Raw genomic sequence first — 20,623 nt, 5'->3', positions numbered from 1 at the left:
TTATGAAGGATAGGTCATGTCAGATGCTGAACAGTGGGAGGGCAGTACATGTAATCTATTTGGATTTTGCCAAAGCATTTGATACTGTGCCCCACAAACGACTGCTTCTAAACTAAGGTCTGTTGGGCTTAATGAAGTCGTTTGCACGTGGATAGGAAACTGGCTACAGGATCGGGTACAGAGGGTGGTTGTTTATGGGACATTCTCTACTTGGAGTAAGGTTCTTAGTGGGATCCCTCAGGGCTCGGTATTTGGGCCACTTTTATTTAACTTGTTCATTAATGAGTAATAAGTAATGTATCAGTGTTTGCAAATAACACAAAACTATCCAGCCCAATTAATTCCATCAAGGCATCCATGTGGCATCCTTGCAACAGGATCTTGACAAACTGGCAATCTGGGCAGCGAAGTGGCAAATGAGATTCAATGTTGATAAATGTAAAGTCATGCACCTGGGATGTAAAAATATCCAAGCCACTTATACCCTTAATGGGACTGCACTAGGCAAATCCATTATGGAAAAGGACCTTGGAGTCCTTGTAGATGATAAACTTGGCTGTAGCAAGCAATGCCAGTCAGCAGCATCAAGGGCAAATAAGGTCTTGAGCTGTATTAAAAGGGGCATAGAGTCAAGGGAGGAGGGGGTCATTCTTCCACTGTATAGAGCACTTGTAAGGTCCCATCTAGAATATGCCGTACAGTTTTGGTCTCCATCACTCAAACAGGACATTATTGTATTAGAGAGGGTACAGAGAAGGGCAACTAAGCTGGTAAAATGTATTGAAAATCTTAGCTATGAGGAAAGACTGGCCAAATTGGGGATGTTCACACTGGAGAAGAGGCGCTTAAGGGGTGATATGATAACTATGTATAAATATATAAGGGGATCATATAATAATCTCTCTAATGCTTTATTTACCAGTAGGTCTTACCAGCTGACACAAGGTCACCCATTCTGATTAGAAGAAAGGAAGGTCCTGCTAAATATCGGAAGGGGTTCTTTTCCAGTGAGAGCTGTGAAGATGTGGAATTCTCTCCCTAAATCAGTTGTACAGGCTGATACATTAGATAGCTTTAAGAAGGGGTTGGATGGCTTTTTAGCAAGTGAGGGAATACAGGGTTATGGAAGATAGCTCATAGTACAAGTTGATCCAGGGACTAGTCCGATTGCCATTTTGGAGTCAGGAAGGATTGTTTTCCCTCTCTGGGGCAAATTGGTGAGGCTTCAGATGGGATTTTTGCCTTCCTCTGGATCAACTGGCAGTTAGGCAGGTTAAAAAAAAGTAAAAAGGTTGAACTTGATGGACGTGTGTCTTATTAACTTACTATCTTTCAAATTGAATTGATATATTTATATATAAATATTGACAAAATATTTGGCACATTCAAAAGTAAAATTATTAAAGTGGTTTACATTTTCGTTAACTTTTAGTATGTTATAGAATGACCGATTCTAAGCAACCTTTCCATTGGTCTTTTTATAGTTTTTTTTAATTATTTGCCTTCTTATTTGCCTGCTTCTGATCTTTCCAGCTTTCAAACTGACCCCATCAAAAAACAAATGCTACACATTTATTTTTATTGATACTTTGTATTACTCATCTTTCTGTTCAGGGTCTCTCCTATTCATATTCCAGTTTCTTATTCAAATCAATGCATGGTTGCTAGGGGAATTTGGACCATAGCAACCAGATTGCTGCAACTGGAAACCAGATAGCTGCTGAATAAAAAGCTAAATAAGTCAAACACTAATTAAAAACCAATTGCAAATTGTCTCAGAATATCACTCTCTACATCATACTAAAAGTTAACGCAAAGGTGAACAACCCCTTTCATACTGATCTGCTGTTTATAAAGTGATTGAAAGCTGCCCCACAACATAGACTGATCCATCAGACTGCCAGATAGTGAAGTCAGATTTGTGCCCAGAGACACTTTGCAACTGAGTTCCTCTAAGAAACAGTCTGGCAATTTCTTTTTTTTTTTTCGAATAAGAGGGAAAGTGATCCTTTGTTTTGTCTTATGAGATATTTGTTCCTGTCCAGAATCCAAGCCATTATACAAGACAGGATGGATTGGTTTGTTTTGCACCCATTAGTGCTCATGCATGAAACATTTATATCCAGGTGAATGGCTGTGCCCTGCTCCTCTCCATATAAAAAATCTGGGCAAGATGCAAAGTGCAGCATCAGGGGACACAAGCCAGCCCTGTCCTTGCCATATGCCATAAGGCTGGCAGTAAGACCAGGACCCAGCTGCTCTCTAATGAATGACTGAATGAAGTTAGGGGGGGGGGGGCTTCTACATATCTAAAGTCCCTTTTGAATAAAGTCCTGTGCAGTGTCAGAATGCCAGAAACCCTAACTCTAGTGGGCCCTGCCTGCAAGCAAGCCACCCCATTCACCACTTCTCCATACTCTGCTGCTGTGCTTTCCCCACATAGCACAGGAATCGGGAGGGAGTGGGTGGAGTGGGTGGAGTGGGAGCGATGAGTTCTGGTTGCAGTGTGGTGGTTCGGGTACCCGGTGGGCCCTATGTACTTACGGTTGCCACCTTTCAGGTTTTGACCCGAACAGCCGGTTTTTTGAAGGTCTTCCGGTTCAAAGCTGTCAAATTAGGAAAACAGGGCAGGTTTCTCTATGATTGACGCAGCAATCAGCCAATTGCTGATTGCAATGGCATAGCCATGCCCCTGATGTTACAGGCAGCCCCTGCAGCATTACAACTCCGCCCCCATTTCGCCACGGTTTCGCCCCTGGCCGTATTCAACCAAGCCAAAAGGTAGCAGCTCTATATGTACACTAGTCTGACTGGCCCTGTGGAACAAACAGTACAGAAACCTGAGTCAATTCTGAGATGGAGGAAGGCCAACTTTTGCACATGGCCTTCCCATAAGTAACTGACCCCTAGTGAGAAGCAGGAAATACATAGCCCCAAACAAATTCAAAAAGTTTTTCTACACAGGGCATCTTTTCAGTAGAATATATGGATGAGCTATAACTGGCCCCTATGATTACAAACAGAATATTTGCTCCCACTAAAATATTCTGAAAAATCTACTTTGATAATAAAGGCATTTTTCAGTAGCAGTATGCGCAAAATTTCTCAATGTCCTAAATATCTTGTTAATGGGTTGAGTGCAGAGGACTCTTGTATTTGTCTATATGTATTTTGTGGTCACACCCTCATTGCACCCCCGCTTAATGGTTTTAAAAACTAGTGGTGAGCACAACTTTCCCTTGTTTGTTATAGTTTATACAGGAGCAGTGACCAGCTCCATGTTGTAGCTCCCACCCTTCCCAACTATAGTCGGGTGATCCCACTGGTGTCCAATAAAAGGGCAGCCAAGTTTGGGAGTTTTACTTTGAAAGCAGCAAGTAAGTTGCAGGTAAAACTTAGTCCCTTTGTAAAATGTATAATTAAACCATAGAATTCTTAATGATAAAAGTGAGCATAGGACTGGCCAGATATGGGATGACTTTGACGTAGTTGGCCAGCTTAAATATATTGCAATATATGGACAAACAATCCCTGTTTTGTTTAAAGGGTAAGGCATTTTTCAGTAGCAGTATGCACAAAATGTCTCTGTCTTAAATATATTGATAATGGGTTGAGTGGAGAGGACCTCTTGTATTTGATAGTAGAATAAACTGCATCAATACTTTTACTGTACATTTACAAAAAAAATGAAAGTGAATCTACTAAGAAAAAGGCCATTTTTTTTTCTTCAACCTCAAAAAAAATTTTTTTAATACAAATGAGCAAAAATTATTTTGAATGCCAGCGTTGTCTGCTGGGCGTATTTTAAATATACCCTTTAAACCTAACTTAGGTGCTCTGATTGGCTTAACATAGAAGAGTTACAGACATTTATTGCCCTAGGAATATTTGTGAATTGATTTTACCTTTAAACATGCTTTGTTTGATTGAGATTGCAGTAGATCAAGTTCCCTAGTCCTTGTTACAGCCTGGTTCTGCTATACTTACTCAGAACAGTTTGCCAGACAGGAGGGACCTCTGGGGTCAACAAGCCATTTACTGAGGTTCTGAGTGCATTCTTGTCTCTAGTGCAGAGAGACGCCACACCCAGAAACAAATGCATGAAAACAGCATTACTGAGCCACTCCACTGCTATATCCTGCATTATTCCGTGTTTATTTAAAATGGCCATGCCAATTCACCCCTGATCTGTAAACAGCACAAAATGAAGTCTTAATGCTACATTAATCTACTTCTTCCAAACAATCAGTGCATTAGAGGAGTAGGCAGCCTGAATAGAAAGGGGCCTTACACAAAGTCAGTGGAGTAGAAAGGTCATAGTACAATGTAACCTATTAACCTTTTGAGGGAAAAGAAGCTTCTTTTTTTTAACCGTTCCAGCAATTTGTAGTTCCCTTCCATTGTCACTGGATTCTTACCTGCAAATCTCCATTATTAATGACGGCTTTTTACAGCTGCCAGAAAAGCTGCTCAGACTTTGGCAAGAACTCCAGTGGAGTCCTTCTGCTCACTCCTCTCAATAGTTCAATAGGCCTGACATCTGCCATATACTTCTCCAGAACACACTTTGTGCACAGGGAAATCATTTCTTTAACAAAATCCACTGTGAACAAAAAGTTGTGATTTTTGTTTATATATGAGACATTTATTCATGGAATGTAAATCTTTGCAACCACCGCCACTACCTAAATAATTCAGTTTTGCCATTTTCAGAAAAGAAATAAATGTTCCCTGTGAAATTCAAAAAAAAAAAAAAATCCTATACGGTTCTGATTTAAAAATGTGTATGTTAAAATATTTAAGCGTTCACCTAACTAAAACATATAGTCAATTGTATCAGGGCAACTTTCCCCCATTGATACAAACGATCAAGGCATCCCTCCTTAAGTGGAATTCATATACTATATCATGGTTGGGTCGCATAACAGTGATCAAGATGACGATTCTTCCCAAGCTCTTGTACCTGTTCGAGACCCTCCCGATAGCGGTTCCCCGTTTAGTTCTTAGAGACCTTCAGACATCTCTGTTTAAGTTTATATGGGGCAAACGCAGACATAGATTAGTTGGCACACTTATGACCACTAGTAAATCACAAGGGGGTCTCTCGGTCCTATCCTTGAGGGCCTACTATGAGGCGTCTCACCTAAGACATGTCCCTGGGTGGACCACATATAATCACACGAGTAAATGGGCATATATAGAGGCGCTATGGATTACTCCAATACATCCTGGCTCACTTCTCTGGGTCCCAAAGGATAGAAAACTCGGTCCACTCCTCTCTCCAATGTCATTTACTCTGAGGATATGGAAGCTATGCAAGGCGAAATATCGTCTAGCCAACCCCCACTCACTGGTCACCCCTTTCTCAGGAAATGCTGCCTTCCCTCCTGGTCTTTCGATGCACTTTAGAAACTACTGGGGTGCACTGGACCTATCCAGAACTTATGATTTTTTAAATCCCCTAACTCTCAAGCAACGAACTCTTGAGGAACTTAAGACAAAGTTCTCTATCCCACCAAATAGGATGTATGAATTGGTACAAATACTTTATTTCATCGGCCAAGGCCTTCCCCGAGGCACATCATCCCCCTCCCTAACCCAATTTGAGAGGTTATGCTTAAAAGGTCTACCTAGGAAAGCCTTGATCTCTACATTATACAATAATATTATGACTATTTCAGCCAATCCTTTCCCCAAGCATCCCTATATGTTAAAATGGGAGGAAATCACTTCCGATCCACTCCCTATGGAGGACTGGTCCGAAATCTGGGAAAATGCAAACAGAAGTGCAACATGTGTCAGACAGAAAGAAAGCATCTATAAATCATTGTTCTTCTGGTACGACACTCCGGCTAAGCTTAGCCGTATTTTTCCAGGCACTTCCCCGTTGTGTTGGAGAGGTTGTGGTCTTAGAGGAACGCAGCAACATATAATGTGGGAGTGCCCCAAATTAACATCATTATGGCACAAAGTAGAGGAGCTACTAACGAATGTTCTTTCTAAAAACGTCCATCTCGACATCTATACTACTTTGGTGGGCAGGCCATTCCCAGATATCACCTTTGCAGAACAAAGACTTACAAATTTTATTCTAACTGCTACCAGACTGGCTATTACAGCCCTTTGGAAATCGGCCTCCCCCCCAAAAATAGAGGATGTTATCTATAGGGTGAAGGATACGAGAGAGATGGAATACATGACGGCCAACATTAGGGGTAACAGATGTAAATGGGAGAAAGTGTGGTCAAAATTGGGATGTGTACATTGTCAGGCTTTCTGAAACAAGGGCCTAAACCCAAACAGTTGGAATTGGACATTGACCTGCATATATGGACACACCCGGATTTGATTGTTCTTTGGCTTCTCCCCCCGCTCCCTCCCATCATTACACAATTTGCCATGCAACCTTCAGTGGATTGTTGGTTAACTGGAGGATATGTAGGAATTGCCTATATCCCCCACCTTCCACTAGTTAATGTATGATTCCCTGTTCTAAAAGAAAAATGGATAACTTCTCCTTTTGTTCCTGAATGTAATTTATCTCCTTGAAATATACTAAACTGTTATACAGTGTTCATTTTCAATGCGTATTGTTTGTATAACTACGATATGTATGCATCTTTATCCAATAAAAATTTTAAGTTATAAAAAAAAAATGTGTATGTTAGTTAAACTAATGTTTATCTAAATATAAATTGTACCATACCATCTTGCAATATAACATTGGAAATAAGTGCTCCTCCTGCCATCTGCCATCTGCATGTGAAAAAACAGCGGGTTTTCTTCATACTAACGGGGTTAAAAAAAAAATTAAAAAATTTTTTTTGGTACATGCATTTTTTTTTTTAACTTAGTATGATCACTGCCTCTTACAATTATTCATTTAGATGAGTATGTCCATATGTACACAACCAAAGAGCCACATGTTTGGTCTATAATGTAATCTCACAAGAACATGGTTCTCGGCCAACACTTGAACAGAGGAATCGCTGCCAGACTGCTCAATAGGCTGAAATTAAGATTGACTCTTTTATACATTAATATAACAGCGCTCACAGGACTGTGTACAGAAGGCATCAAAAAATTTAGTAAGGTACTCCGGCGGAAGGTTCGTTTGCTGTACCAAAATGTATTAATAACCCTCACTTTAGTTTTAGATATCTTAATTTAAGTTTATGGGGCTGATTTATCAAAGTTCAAATTTAAGTTTCTCGTGCGAAAACGAACAAATTCAAATTAGACTTTCAAAAACTCAAGTTTTAGAGATTTATGATGTGCAAAAAAAAATATCATCTAAAAGCTGCCAAGTCCATGTAGAATTTAGTGGGCATTGGCCTAGACAAAACTTGGCCATTTTTTGTTTCAATCTGAAGTTTTTGATTTTTTAAAACATTTTTGAGAGTTGGTAGATCGACTGAAAACAATTTTGCTACATTCAAGGTTTTTCACCTACTTTTTTAAAGGATGGATTTTTTCATTTCAATTTTTTTTTTTATAAATAAGCACACATTCTAGTTTGGTAAGTTTTCAAGTTGATTTAAAATTCATAAAGATGATTCAAAGGTGAATCAGTAAAGGCTCTTGTATACTTGTGCTTTACATGCAGAAGATGTTTAGTTGAGCTTTGCTGCCTTGAGGAGTTATCTTTGTTGAGTTTTCCAATAAACATAACAGATTTCAAATTATCTTTAACTAAAGACACACACACTGATGCCAGAAAATTACAAACAAAATTTGCTGCAATTTTCAGTGCAGATGCTTATTTGTTTCTGCATTGGTAAACAGTACACAGGTTGCAATACATGCTGTTTAGAGGAATTCTTGGAAGAAATGCTGCGTTCTGGCTAAAACTTTGGGGCAGATCTACTATAGGCAGAAGTGGCCATTGCTAGCGAATATTCACCAGAAATCCCATCAGCAGGCACATCAACAATTTACTACCAGGTGTAGAAGACAATTCGCTAGTGAAAGAGACCATCGCTAGCTCACTTTTGAGCCCTATCACCAGACGAATTTTCACTCAGTCGAATGATTGTTACTCCACAAATTCACTAAAGTGTGAAATTTACAGAACGTTACCTCTTTTGCCAGAATTCCTTCGCCACCTTTGACCTGGTGAACTGATAAGATGAAGCTACATCCTCCTCAATCTTATTATCAGTGACATCATATCCTGTATGTGGAGAACTCGTGAAAGTTCTAAAAAAAACGCTGGGGTTTTTTCGTATTTTAAAGTGGGATTGCCTTCAAAAGTTCTAACTATTAAAAAATGTTGTGTTAACAATTTTTATAACCATTTGAGGGGCAGGTGGGCTCATGTCTAGGACATTAGAGGATCTCTTTTGCCTTCATTTGCTTCCTTGGATATTTGTAATAATAAGTAGCCACTTCAAGCATTTTCACCAATATCTCTAATAAAGTCATATATATGACCTATATGTACCGTCCTATTTAAATTGACCTAAGCATAAGAGTACTAACGAAGTTTCGATAGGAAAAATTGAAGATCACTATGAAATGCTCATAGTGATCTACAGTGAATTTAGTGAATTAGCGTAGTAGTAATGACTTTGCACCTGACGAAGTGTGCAAAGTGTGGTGGATCGTTCGCTGGTGAAAATTCGCCCTTTAGTGAATTTGCCCCTTTGTGTCTTGTTCCTAGCATATTATGGTGAAGATCCAGTGCCAGATCCAAGTGAAACAAGAAACAGAAACAAGTGAATTGTGGCCTGATTTGGCCATCCATGTGCAGGGCCAGATCAGGCTGATCCTGGTGTGTACAGAGGCTCACTGGAAAAATTTAATATTTTATTAAAGGAGAAGGAAAGCTACAGAAGCAGTTTTTTGCCAATAGATTAGCCACAATAGTACAAGCTATAAAACTGTATTTATTCTGCAGAATGCTTTGCCATACTTGAGTAAACAGCTCTTGAAGTGTTCTCTGTTTGTTTAGCATAGCAACTGCCATATTAGCTTGGTGTGACATCGCTTCCTGCCTGAGTCTCTCCCTGATCGCTCATAGCTCTGGGCTCACATTGGAGGAGGGAGGGGGAGAGGAGCAAACTGAGCATGCTCAAAGCCGTGCCCTGGAGGTGTATGCTGAAAACAGGAAGTCTGATACAGAAGCCCATGTATACACAATAGCAGGAAAGAAATGTGGTGTTTCTTTTGACAAAGGACTCAGAACAGCATTATTTTGTGGGTTTACTGGTATATTTATATAGACCTTTCTAATAAAGCTTACTTAATTTTAGCCTTTCCTTCTCCTTTAAGATCTTAATTTCTGCTAGGATACGTTGTGCTCTTCCTACTTTGAAGATGTAATATGGCTTCACCTGTGGCCAGCAGTACATGTTGGAAATCTGTTTCTGGAAGCACTGGAAACATTAAGACCAGAAGTTTCCAAACTGTGGTATGTGGCAAATGAGGTTAAATTTGAGTAAAATCTTTGAGTATTGGATACAGCAGCAACAATATTTTTATGTGTCCATATCCTTTTTGTTAGTTAATAGGGGACCCAAATGTGGGGAGCTTGAACCCAAACAGCCTAAAAACCTCTCATTTAGAATGGCACCCTGGGCAGCCATTAGAAATCACAAGGCCCCGTACAACAAAATTTTCGGGGCCACCTGTGCCCCGCCCATCCTAGTCCCAAGCCCCACCCCAGATCCAGCCCACTCCACATCACAGTTAAAAGACCACACAGACATCAGCGTTAAAAAAGGTAACCCCCCCACACAAGTTATAAAAAACTATTGGGGACCAGGGCCCCCTATAAGTTAAAAATAACAATGGCGCCAGGGCTCCCCATAAATTTTTTTTTTTTTTTTTTTTTTTAAATATTGGTGCCAGGGCCCCCCTTACAAGTTGAAAAAAAAATTGGGGCCCAAAGAATATTTTTTAAAGTGGACCTGTCACCCAGACATAAAAATCTGTATAATTAAAGTCCTTTTCAAACTAAACATGAAATCCAAATTCTTTTTTTTTATTAATGTTTTCATGGCTGTTGTAAACTCGTTTAAAAATCTCAACTGTCAATCAAATATTGCCTGCCCCGCCTCTATGCCTAGGCATTGAGGCAGGGCAGGCAATTACTTTCACTTTCCATTTAGTACTTCCTAGATGTCATTGCTCTCCCCACATTCCCCCAGTTCTCTTAACCATTTAATTGTGCATTGGAATAGATATCAGGTCCCCCATTCTGATGCACAAACAAGATTCTGAGATGATGCAAGGCTTGCCTTAATAACAGTGTCCACAATATGGCTCCTGCCTGCTTGCTATAATTATGAATTCCCAGACCGAAGGAAACTTACTTTATACTGTGTAATTAAAGTTTATTTTGCTTGACTAATGTGATAAAATAGGATTTGGAATATTTTTTTTGGATGACAGTTCCCCTTTAAAAAAACATGCCCGGGCCCGGTAGACTTGTACCCCCTGTGCCCCCCTGATGGCACCTGACCCTGCAAATGAATAAAGTCGTAGTTGGAACAGTATGATGAAATATTAATTTGAATTTAATGCAGACCATCATGAGAATACCTATATAAGTATTTGATTTGTGAAATAAATTAATGAACAATGGAATTCACCAGTAGGGCTGTACATCACTAGTAGGGCTGTACATATCAGCAGATTCTGTATTCACTTGGCATCTGTAACCAGGCTGCATCTTGGCTTTCTTCTTACCTTTCTAACTGATCATTAACTCCTGTGCTAACAACACCTCATCTCCAGTTCCACTTAATGTAGGGGTGCCGCAAAGCTCTGTACTTGGACCGTTTTTATTCTCCCTGTACACCCAGCCCAGCCACTTTCTAAGGAGCACTGGGGACGCACTGGGGACGCACAGCGGCGCTAAGGGTGTTAGGACTGCATGGAGTAGGGCTGCAGCCTAGGGGCGGACAGAGAGGAAATCCGGCCCTGTCCACTCATTTGGCTTTAATTATCATCTGTATGCTGATGATACCCAAATATATTTATCCACTCCTAAATTAACAGCTGAAACAGAGGCTCAAATCTCTGCCTCAGCAATCTCCAACTGGATGAACCAGCGCCACCTCAGACTCAACCTAACAAAAACTGAACTTATCATATTTCCACCTAAGCCTGGTCCTACTCCCCTATTTACTATCTCTATTGATGGCATGCTCATTAATCCTGTCAACTCAGCTCGCTGTCTGGGGGTAATCTGTGACCCCTCTCTCTCCTTCTCTGATCATATTAACACCACTGTCGAAACCTGTCACTTTTTCTTAAGCGATATTGCCAAGATCTGTCCCTTTCTTTGACCAGCTATGGCCAAGACGCTCATGTATGCTCTCATCCTTTCCCGACTAGATTATTGTAACCTTCTACTACCTGGCCTCCCTAACTCCCATGTCTCCCCTCTACAGTCTGTATTAAACACTGCTGCCAGATTTCTCCTACCCTTATCCAAAAGGTTACAGACCCCTCTTTTGCTCTTGGCTTCCTATAAAACAAAGAATAACTTAAAAACTCCTCCTCCCAACCATCAAAGCCCGTCACTCCTCTGCACCTAACTACATCTCATCTCTTGTTTCTCTATATGTTCCTGGCCAAAGCCTCTGCTCCTCTCAGAGAAACCACTTAGTTGCACCTCCCATTCCTGAACTCTGGAGAGTTCCCTCCTTCAATGTCTAAAACTCAGAGACTACCTCTGGAAGCACTTGGATAACACATGAATTGGGAACTGGCACTTATATGGCAGTGTCACCCACTGTAACCTACAGCACTTATTATCCCTCCGAATTGTGTCTGTAAATTACCCTCCCATTTATACTGTAAGCCCTACAGGGCGGTGGCCTCCATACTTTTGTCTCCTTGACACTGGGCACATAATCTGTATTATAATTATATTTTATATTTATGTGAATTGTATTTCTAATAATGCACATATTGTTACTTATTATTGTAGTGATCCCTTGTTTGTTACTACTAATTTTTTGTTTTGCTGTACCAGGGGTGCCCAAACTTTTTGCAATGAGGGCCAGATTTGGTGAGGTGAAAATGTGTGGGGGGCCGACCATTCAGCCTGACATTCTTTGAACCATTAACATTAAAGGAATCGCGTAGCCGTAGCAGTAATATTTAGGCACATTAGTGAAATGATCTGCCACTTGGTCTGTACTGCTGCCTGTGTGCTGAAGGTGTTAGTAATAGACAAGTACTGGCACATAGTGATGCCACACTTCTTTAGTTTATTGTACTGGCACGTCAGTATGTGTATTGACACCTTCAGCCCTAAAGAATTATGCGAAAACAGCGCATCTCTTCGTGCCAGTAAGCGCCAAATCATTTCACTAATGTGCCTTAATGTTACTGCTATGGGATTCCTGATCGCACTGTGCTGGGGGGCCTCATTATTATTAATGTCATGACGGAGGCTGAGGGCCGGTGTAAATTTGAAAACGGGCTGCAATTGGCCCCCGGGCCGCACTTTGGACATGCTTGTGCTGTACAGTGTGTTACCTTCAAGGAGTGCCATACAAATAAAAATATACACTACATACATACATATAGCTCCCCTAGCTCAGGTAGGCTGGGGACACAATGTGCTGGGAAAAATTATGGAAAGTATATAGTACAGGGCTCCCTTGTATCTGTGTGAAGTGAAGAACATGGGATCTAAAAAAATGCTGTTTCTGGATCTGAATATTGTTTATTTTACTATTTAACAGCCAAAACAGTTCTTAAGTGAAAAGGTTTCATTCCAGTTTTGAAAATGTGTGGTTTTATGAAGCTAGTAATAAAAAAAACTCTGAGAGGCTCTTTCTTATTGATCAGTTAATCCCTTAAACATACAGAGAGCTGTTGCTACATGTTACAAGGCCTCTAAATAAGGCATTAAACTGACAAAGCTTTCTGAATAAGTGCTCAGTATAGTCGCAGCCAGGCAACCTTGGCAGGAAATTCCAAAAGAAGGAGAGAACAATGGAAATGGCTTGTGTCCTAATAGTTATCCAATTTGTAGACAGTTTTCTATAACTGATATTTGTTTAAACTCCTTCAGAACTGATTTATGTGGATCACCGTACCAGAGGCCACCTCTTTAGACTAGAAGAAAAGAACTTTCATTTGAAGCAACGTAGAGGGTTCTTCACAGTCAGGACAGTGAGGTTGTGGAATGCACTGCCGGGTGATGTTGTGATGGCTGATTCAGTTAATGCCTTTAAGAGTGGCTTGGATGATTTTTTGGACAGACAGAATATCAAAGGCTATTGTGATACTAAGCTCTATAGTTAGTATAGGTATGGGTATATAGAATTTAATTAAAAGTAGGGAGGGGTGTATGTATGGATGCTGGGTTTTCATTTGCAGGGGTTGAACTTGATGGACTTTGTCTTTTTTCAACCCAATTTAACTATGTAACTATGTAACTATGTAACTATGTGAGCAAACAGAATCTCATCACCATCACGAAGAGTGACTATGTAGAGTGACGGCGTATGCCAGCAGTTGGGCAGGGAAAAACCAAGAGCAATTGGAAGGCAGAAATAATACAAGTTACAGAAAGGGTTTGGTCACTTGATCAAGGTGACAAAGGATCTGCGAGACAAAGGACACTCGTAAGAGAACTAATGGGCCATCACTGAAGCTTTCTGTATCCAATGCAGAGTCCATGGAAAGCCTCATACAGGAAGCATGGAGTCCATAGGATCCCATCCATAATCATACAGTATTTACTCGCAAATATAATGAAGTATAGCTTTCATTACCCGGACATCATGTTAGGAATATAACTTTTAATGTATCATCACATCCAGAAAAGTCTTGCAGTAGGTGGATCTCTGGTACCATTACAGTTTAATGAATGTTGGGCCCTTTCTGTCTCCTTGTGGAAAAATAAACTGCCATACCCTTTGCAAGTATATTATTTACATTTGGTATATTTAATGGTAATTCTGCAACCAGTTTGCATATGCAGTCCTCCACACAGAAAGGCTAGAATGTTATTATAAACTCGTGGTTACATCTGTGCCAATATAATCACCTGAGGAAGGGTGTTTGATCCGAAACATATTGTGTATTTTCTAATATAAAGTTAACTGGTTGATTGATATGGTTCTACAAAGTGATACTATTGATGATCTGTGCCAAATTACACATTATATTTCTGGGTTCGTGACGCACCACGCACATCTTCCAAAATCCATTTACAATTTAAAATGTCTTTATTTATACATATTTATAAAAGAGCTGTCAGTCATGGGTCAGTGCAATAGCCATAGACTACTGATGTCTTTCATTACATCTGTGCCAAAACTGGAAACCAGAATTTCAGGGAACATCATGTCAAAATAATACAGATTATACATTATAATTCCTCTTCACCTTATCTGGGTGTACAAGCAAAATGCACAGAAGTCTATTTATATGTTTGTATTTTTTTACAAGCGTTTATTAAAGATAACAGGTGACATAGCAAAGATAGATAACAGAATGTAGTCACTGTTCTGCATAAAAGCAACAGTAAAGCTGACATTACTTCTTACAATTTCTGTGTCTCACTATTAAGGGAAAGGTTGGGATAATGTAATTGGGAGAAAGGACTTTTAGTGGCAGATTAATCAAGGGTCGAATTTCGAAGTAAAAATAATATCGAAGTTGAAGGATTTTTCACAGAATTTGGCCATCGAACGATCGAAGTAAAATCGAATGATCGAACGATTAAATCCTTCGAATCGAACGATTCTAACGATTTTATCGTACGATCGAATGATTTTTACTTCGACTTCAAGAACTTAGAAAAATGCACTAGAAGGTCCCCATAGGCTTACATAGCACTTCGGCAGGTTTAATTTGGCGAAGTATTGAAGTCTACGTTTTTTTAAAGAGACAGTACTTTGATTATCGAATATTCAAATATTCAAACTATTTTTACTTTGAATCGAATTCGAAGTAAATTCGAAGTCATAGTATCTTATTCCATGGTCAAAGTATCCAAAAAATTACTTTGAATTTAATTTTTTTTTACTTCAAAAATTCCCTCGAATTCACTTCGACCCTTGATAAATCTGCCCCTTAAGGTTGCTATGTATACGTCCTTCTATCCAAGCTGGGGCAAGGAACTTTTGCACCCGATCTGTGCATTCCTCCCTCACCCCATGATACCAACTAATACCATGAGACCAACACATGGAATGATAGAGGGGAATATGAGCTGTTATTGAAATTGAATCTCACCCATGTTTTTACTGGTTAAACCATAAAAAAGCTTTTGCTTTCATTTAAATGTGGCCCATCATGTCATCACGTGTGCTCCTACATAGTGTGCCCTGAGTTTCTCTGCTGGCATGCCACTGTGCTGGGCTCTGGACAGGTAGCAGGGGATAATGAATCCAACACACTGATGTGACAAATTTAATAGCCCCACCCCAGTCCCACAAAAGTGGCCTCACGCAGGGACACAATGTTGTAATAAGGTACTTCACTTTAGGCATTGATTTGCTATGTAGCCTATGCAAGTATCCTGCCAATGCCAGTTTATCTGATAGGACACAGCATGAACTGTGGGACTGCTGGGAGTCTACTGAAACTGTCCCACTAGTCTCCTGGGCTCAGGGATCTGGTTCCTTCCCTCCAAAATTCAGCAGATGCTTCCTAATGCTTTCTGTATGTTTTCTTTCACTTTTATGATGGATTTTATCCCAATATCAGAGCATACTTATGACTCTGTGTAAAATGATGTATGCCTCAACAGTATAACAAGCAGTGTTATTTATAAATCATTACACCAGACTCGCTGCACACTGGCATAAAATCATTACCCAGCTTTATAAATGTGCAGGACAATGTCTGGTGTATTTCAGTGCTGGTCTTACACACAGCTTTATAAATATGTCTATAAGAGAAGCTGATAATGGATTTTAAAAAATAAAGACAACCAATCAGGGGCCACTCTGGGATGTTTTAAAAAGTGTGTTCTAGCTGGCTCTCGTCTTTCTGGAAAAAAAAAAAAAATTATGATTTGATTAAAGGGGTAGTATTTCCCCTTGTTCAATGACAAAGGGGTTTAGCAAATAGGCCTTGTACCGAATATACTTTGTGCCTATTTTTTATATATATATTTCTTGAGCAAAACTGAGAAAACGGAGAAATTGAAACAGGTTTCAGTTTCCAACTTCCTGGTCCCTGGAATAGAATACTGCGTGGGTCCATTTTTTGGAACCCTGCAATCCGCAACCCGGACCCGCATTCTTACCCGCTTGGACCCGCTACCTGACCCGCAAGTACCTTATCTGCAACCCGCTGACCATCAGAATCAGGACGTACTGTCATTGTAAAGTGACATCATCGGAAGTAGACGTGATCAGAAAAAAAAGGACCTGCACCTACCCACAACCTGCAAGGTACCGCAGGTTTTTGTGAGTAACCCGTGGGTACCTGACCCGTTGCAGGACTCTACCCTGGAAGCAGCCCAGAGAGGAGCGGAATGTTGTGCAGATAAAGCATAACAGACGTTTGGTTATTTGTATGACAAAACAGTCACCATGAAAGGTGGAAGGAAGAAGATTGTTTATACACAGCTCATTAACTCTGTTTTTAAACACGCAGTTAATTACAGGGAAGTAGCAAGTTGAACAACAAAACAATTATCCGGAAACTGCTTTATAAATTAAAAAAAATATAGATAAGCAAATAATGTTTTTTTATTTTAAGCACAATAAATAGTGAGACGATATTATCAGTAAATATAGGGGCCCCAGGAGGTCCTGATAAATAAGTAACAGGCCAAGTTTTGGAATTTGGGTCCCTACTATAAATGATGTGCAGTATGGCAGCACTTATTGCAAGTCATATAAGCAAATATGCAAACAAAAATGATTTAACAGAGCATTCGTGTTTAAAAAAGACATGCAAGTATAGAGCTATAGTGTAAATAGTCCGGGAGACACGTCCTCCCCACATGCTACTGATAATCAATAAGGTCGGATATAAACAGAGAAGACAAGAGAACAGCAGTGTGGGCGTGGTTATGAGCCAGTGGGCAGGTACATCGCTTCTGATTGGACTATTAGGCCCGGGGGCAAGACTGGACTAGCGAATGGGCGAGGCGCGGATTTGAGCACAGGTAGAGGGATTATGAAAGTTCATTGGGAAGTGTCCGGGGTTGCGGAGTGGTTATTCTCGGTCTCCCTGGGACTCGCTAGTACATTGTTACAGGCGGTTGTGCTGATACAGGGAGGAATCAGCCGGGCGCCGGGTTACAGCGACGCATCCGCTGAAGGTCGACGTCTCCGCGATAGGGAACTGAATGGGAAAGGACAAGGGCTTTTGACGCACTTGTTGTCAGCGCTAAAGATGCTGCAGGTTGTGCTGCCGGGAACTTATCGCTAGACCTGAGTCACTTGCGCCGGACCTCTCATTCTCCACTCATTGTGCAACGCGCCTCCATGTGCTTAGCGCTAGTTCTACCTGCAGTTCTACCTGCTGACTCCACTGTCCAACATGACTGTCCCGCTGCTGCCTCAGGTACTTCATAAGCGCCGACTCACCCACCTTTCTGCTGCCTCCAGACTGGCGGAGGGATCCCCAGATTTGCTCCTTCCTTATTTATCATCATTATTATCATTATTATCCCTTGTTGCAGCTAAGGTGGAGTTGCAGTTGTCACCTCTTACATAATGAGTAGTTGACACCGAGGCTGCAATTACACAGAGCTTGCTGAATGATGCACTTTTACTAGCCAATAATTATCCACATTCTCATCAATAGCCACCAATCTACCACTGGTTTTGTTACTATTAACTCTACTTTTGTTCCAGAAGGGCCCCCGGAGCTGAGTATGGAGTGGGCTGATGGTTGTGTTTGGCTACAAAATGGGAAGAATAATAATCGTACGGAACGTGAGCTGTGTCTCCAGCCTGGATCTGCCTTAACGGGATATCAATGAGAGACCCTGCGTCCCCGCATCACATCATGGGCAGCTTCAGATCCGGCGTCTTTGCACTATCGTTTGTCGTTCTGCTTCTGGACTATTTTGCACCTGCACAAGCAGCGTCCAAAGCAATCGTCTGCCAAGAGATAACGGTGCCCATGTGCAAGGGCATCGGCTACAATCACACCTACATGCCAAACCAGTTTAATCACGACACGCAAGATGAAGCAGGAATGGAAGTGCACCAGTTTTGGCCTTTGGTTGTGATCCAGTGTTCACTTGATTTAAAGTTTTTCCTGTGTAGCATGTATACACCTATCTGCCTGCCCGACTATAGGAAGCCTCTCCCTCCCTGCAGATCGGTGTGTGAGAGAGCTAAAGCCGGATGTTCTCCTCTCATGAGAAAGTATGGATTTGCTTGGCCGGAGAGAATGAACTGTGACCGATTGCCAGAGCATGGTGACCCGGATACACTCTGCATGTACTATAACTGGACTGAGACCACCACCACTCTGCCACCCACACACCCGCCAAAAGTAAAAACACCTACTAGTGACTGTGATGGCGTCTGCAAATGCAGGGAACCTTTTGTGTCCATAACTAGAGAATCCCACCCGCTCTACAACAGAATCAAAACCGGGCAGGTACCTAACTGTGCTATGCCATGTTTCCAGCCCTACTTCACGCAGGATGAAAAGATGTTTGTGACTTTCTGGATTGGGCTGTGGTCCATTTTGTGTTTCATCTCAACCTTTACTACAGTGGCCACTTTTCTGATTGACATGGAGCGTTTTAGGTACCCAGAGCGTCCGATTATTTTCTTATCAGCTTGCTATCTGTTTGTGTCCATTGGCTACGTTGTCAGACTTATAGTGGGCCATGAAAACGTGGCCTGCAACAAAGATCACATTCACTATGAGACCACAGGACCTGCTCTGTGCACAATTGTCTTTTTACTGATCTATTTTTTTGGAATGGCCAGCTCTATCTGGTGGGTAATCTTAACATTCACGTGGTTCTTGGCTGCGGGCATGAAGTGGGGAAACGAGGCCATCGCTAGCTATTCTCAGTATTTTCACATGGCTGCTTGGTTGATACCCAGTGTTAAATCCATAGCTGTCCTAGCTTTAAGCTCAGTTGATGGAGACCCAGTGGCTGGGATCTGCTACGTTGGAAACCAAAACCTTGACAACCTTCGTGGTTTTGTGCTGGCTCCTTTAGTGGTGTATCTTTTTTCTGGCACCATGTTTCTCCTAGCTGGATTTGTCTCTCTCTTCAGAATCAGGAGTGTTATAAAACAAGGTGGCACCAAAACAGACAAACTGGAAAAACTGATGATCAGGATAGGTATCTTTTCTGTACTTTATACCGTGCCAGCTACCATTGTCGTTGCTTGTTATATATATGAGCAGCATTATAGAGAACATTGGGAAAAGACCCACAACTGCTCCTGTCCAGGGGATAAACAGAGGTACAGGCCTGATTATGCAGTCTTTATGCTCAAATACTTGATGTGCCTAGTGGTTGGAATAACCTCAGGTGTATGGATATGGTCTGGAAAAACTCTGGAATCCTGGAAAAGGTTCACAGGTAGATGTTGTAGGAACAGCAAACCCATTAATGCCTCGGCGTACAGTGAGGCCAGCAGAGCTCTAACACCAAGGACTGGCTTGTCAAACTTAACTTTGCCCCACAAGCAAGTGCCACTGTCCCACGTGTAAATGTTCTCTATTTACTTACCAACTCAGACACCGTGAAAACATCTCTTGTGCTTTCTGATTGTTTATTTGCAGCCACTGCTGTTCTCTGTGTGGTTTAACACATTCACATGTAGAATGGGGTAACATATTAGCACATATGGAAGATTCTACCATTGAAATTCCTTATTTCTGTAAGTCTTTATTGGACAAGAGGCTTGCAATCGTGTTGCCAGCCTCTCATAGTGGTGGTCTAATGCACATTCATGGGAGGGAATATGGACAACCCAACAATCCTGATATCTTGTTTATCAAGACGACAGGTTTAATCCAATCCAATTGACCATTTACATTTAGAATGTAAATATTTAACATTTTAAAATTCTGTTTCAGAATATGCTGTATATGTATTAATGCCAGTTTGCTATGGCAGTTTAATGTATCAGGGTGTATGGCTACTGTATGATTTTGAATGGGGAAATACATTTTTTATGACATTAAATGTTTCAAAAATGTACATACCTTACCTTAATTCTATGCATTGCCACCACTGAGGAAGATTCCATTAATCAAAACATTTAATGGAGAAACTTGAAGGTGCTTGTACTTAAGGGCACATTGTTTTTCTCTTCAATTTAAATTCTAGATTTGGGGGGGGGGAAATCCTCATTATTCTGCTGGTTTCTAAAACAATGGCCTGTATTTTTGTGTGATTATATGTAATTTGACTTCCCAGAGATATATAAGTGTTTTTGGTAAGAATACTAGGTTACAGCACTGGGAACTTCTGCAGGTGATTCAAGGGCTGATGGGAGTTGTAGTCAACAGAAGCAAAACGGCAGGCTGTATAAGGGACCAGTATAAGTCACAATCCTCCTTGTGTTTATCCATAACAATAAACAGTGCAACCATAATTCAGTAGTTGTAAATGTAGAGCACTTACAGGTTGTGTGGCTGGTGTATTAAGTAGCTTTACTGAATAAGGTCACGTTATTGTGAAAAAATGGCAAATATACAGCCA

At 40.8% G+C, this 20,623-nt stretch overlaps 1 protein-coding gene across 1 annotated transcript; it reads left to right on the top strand.

Annotated features, from left to right (window-relative positions):
- Nucleotides 1–17,483: 17,483 nt before the first annotated feature.
- Nucleotides 17,484–20,121, top strand: fzd5.S (frizzled class receptor 5 S homeolog). The gene is given in 2 exon segments (NM_001085748.1): nt 17,484–17,499; nt 17,793–20,121. A coding segment is annotated over 1 exon segment (1,680 nt). The 5' UTR covers nt 17,484–17,499; nt 17,793–17,946; the 3' UTR covers nt 19,627–20,121.
- Nucleotides 20,122–20,623: the final 502 nt, after the last annotated feature.

Source organism: Xenopus laevis, chromosome 9_10S (genome assembly GCF_017654675.1).
Source record: "Xenopus laevis strain J_2021 chromosome 9_10S, Xenopus_laevis_v10.1, whole genome shotgun sequence".
NCBI classification, from domain to species: domain Eukaryota; kingdom Metazoa; phylum Chordata; class Amphibia; order Anura; family Pipidae; genus Xenopus; species Xenopus laevis.
This window is presented reverse-complemented; position numbering and strand designations above follow the sequence as displayed.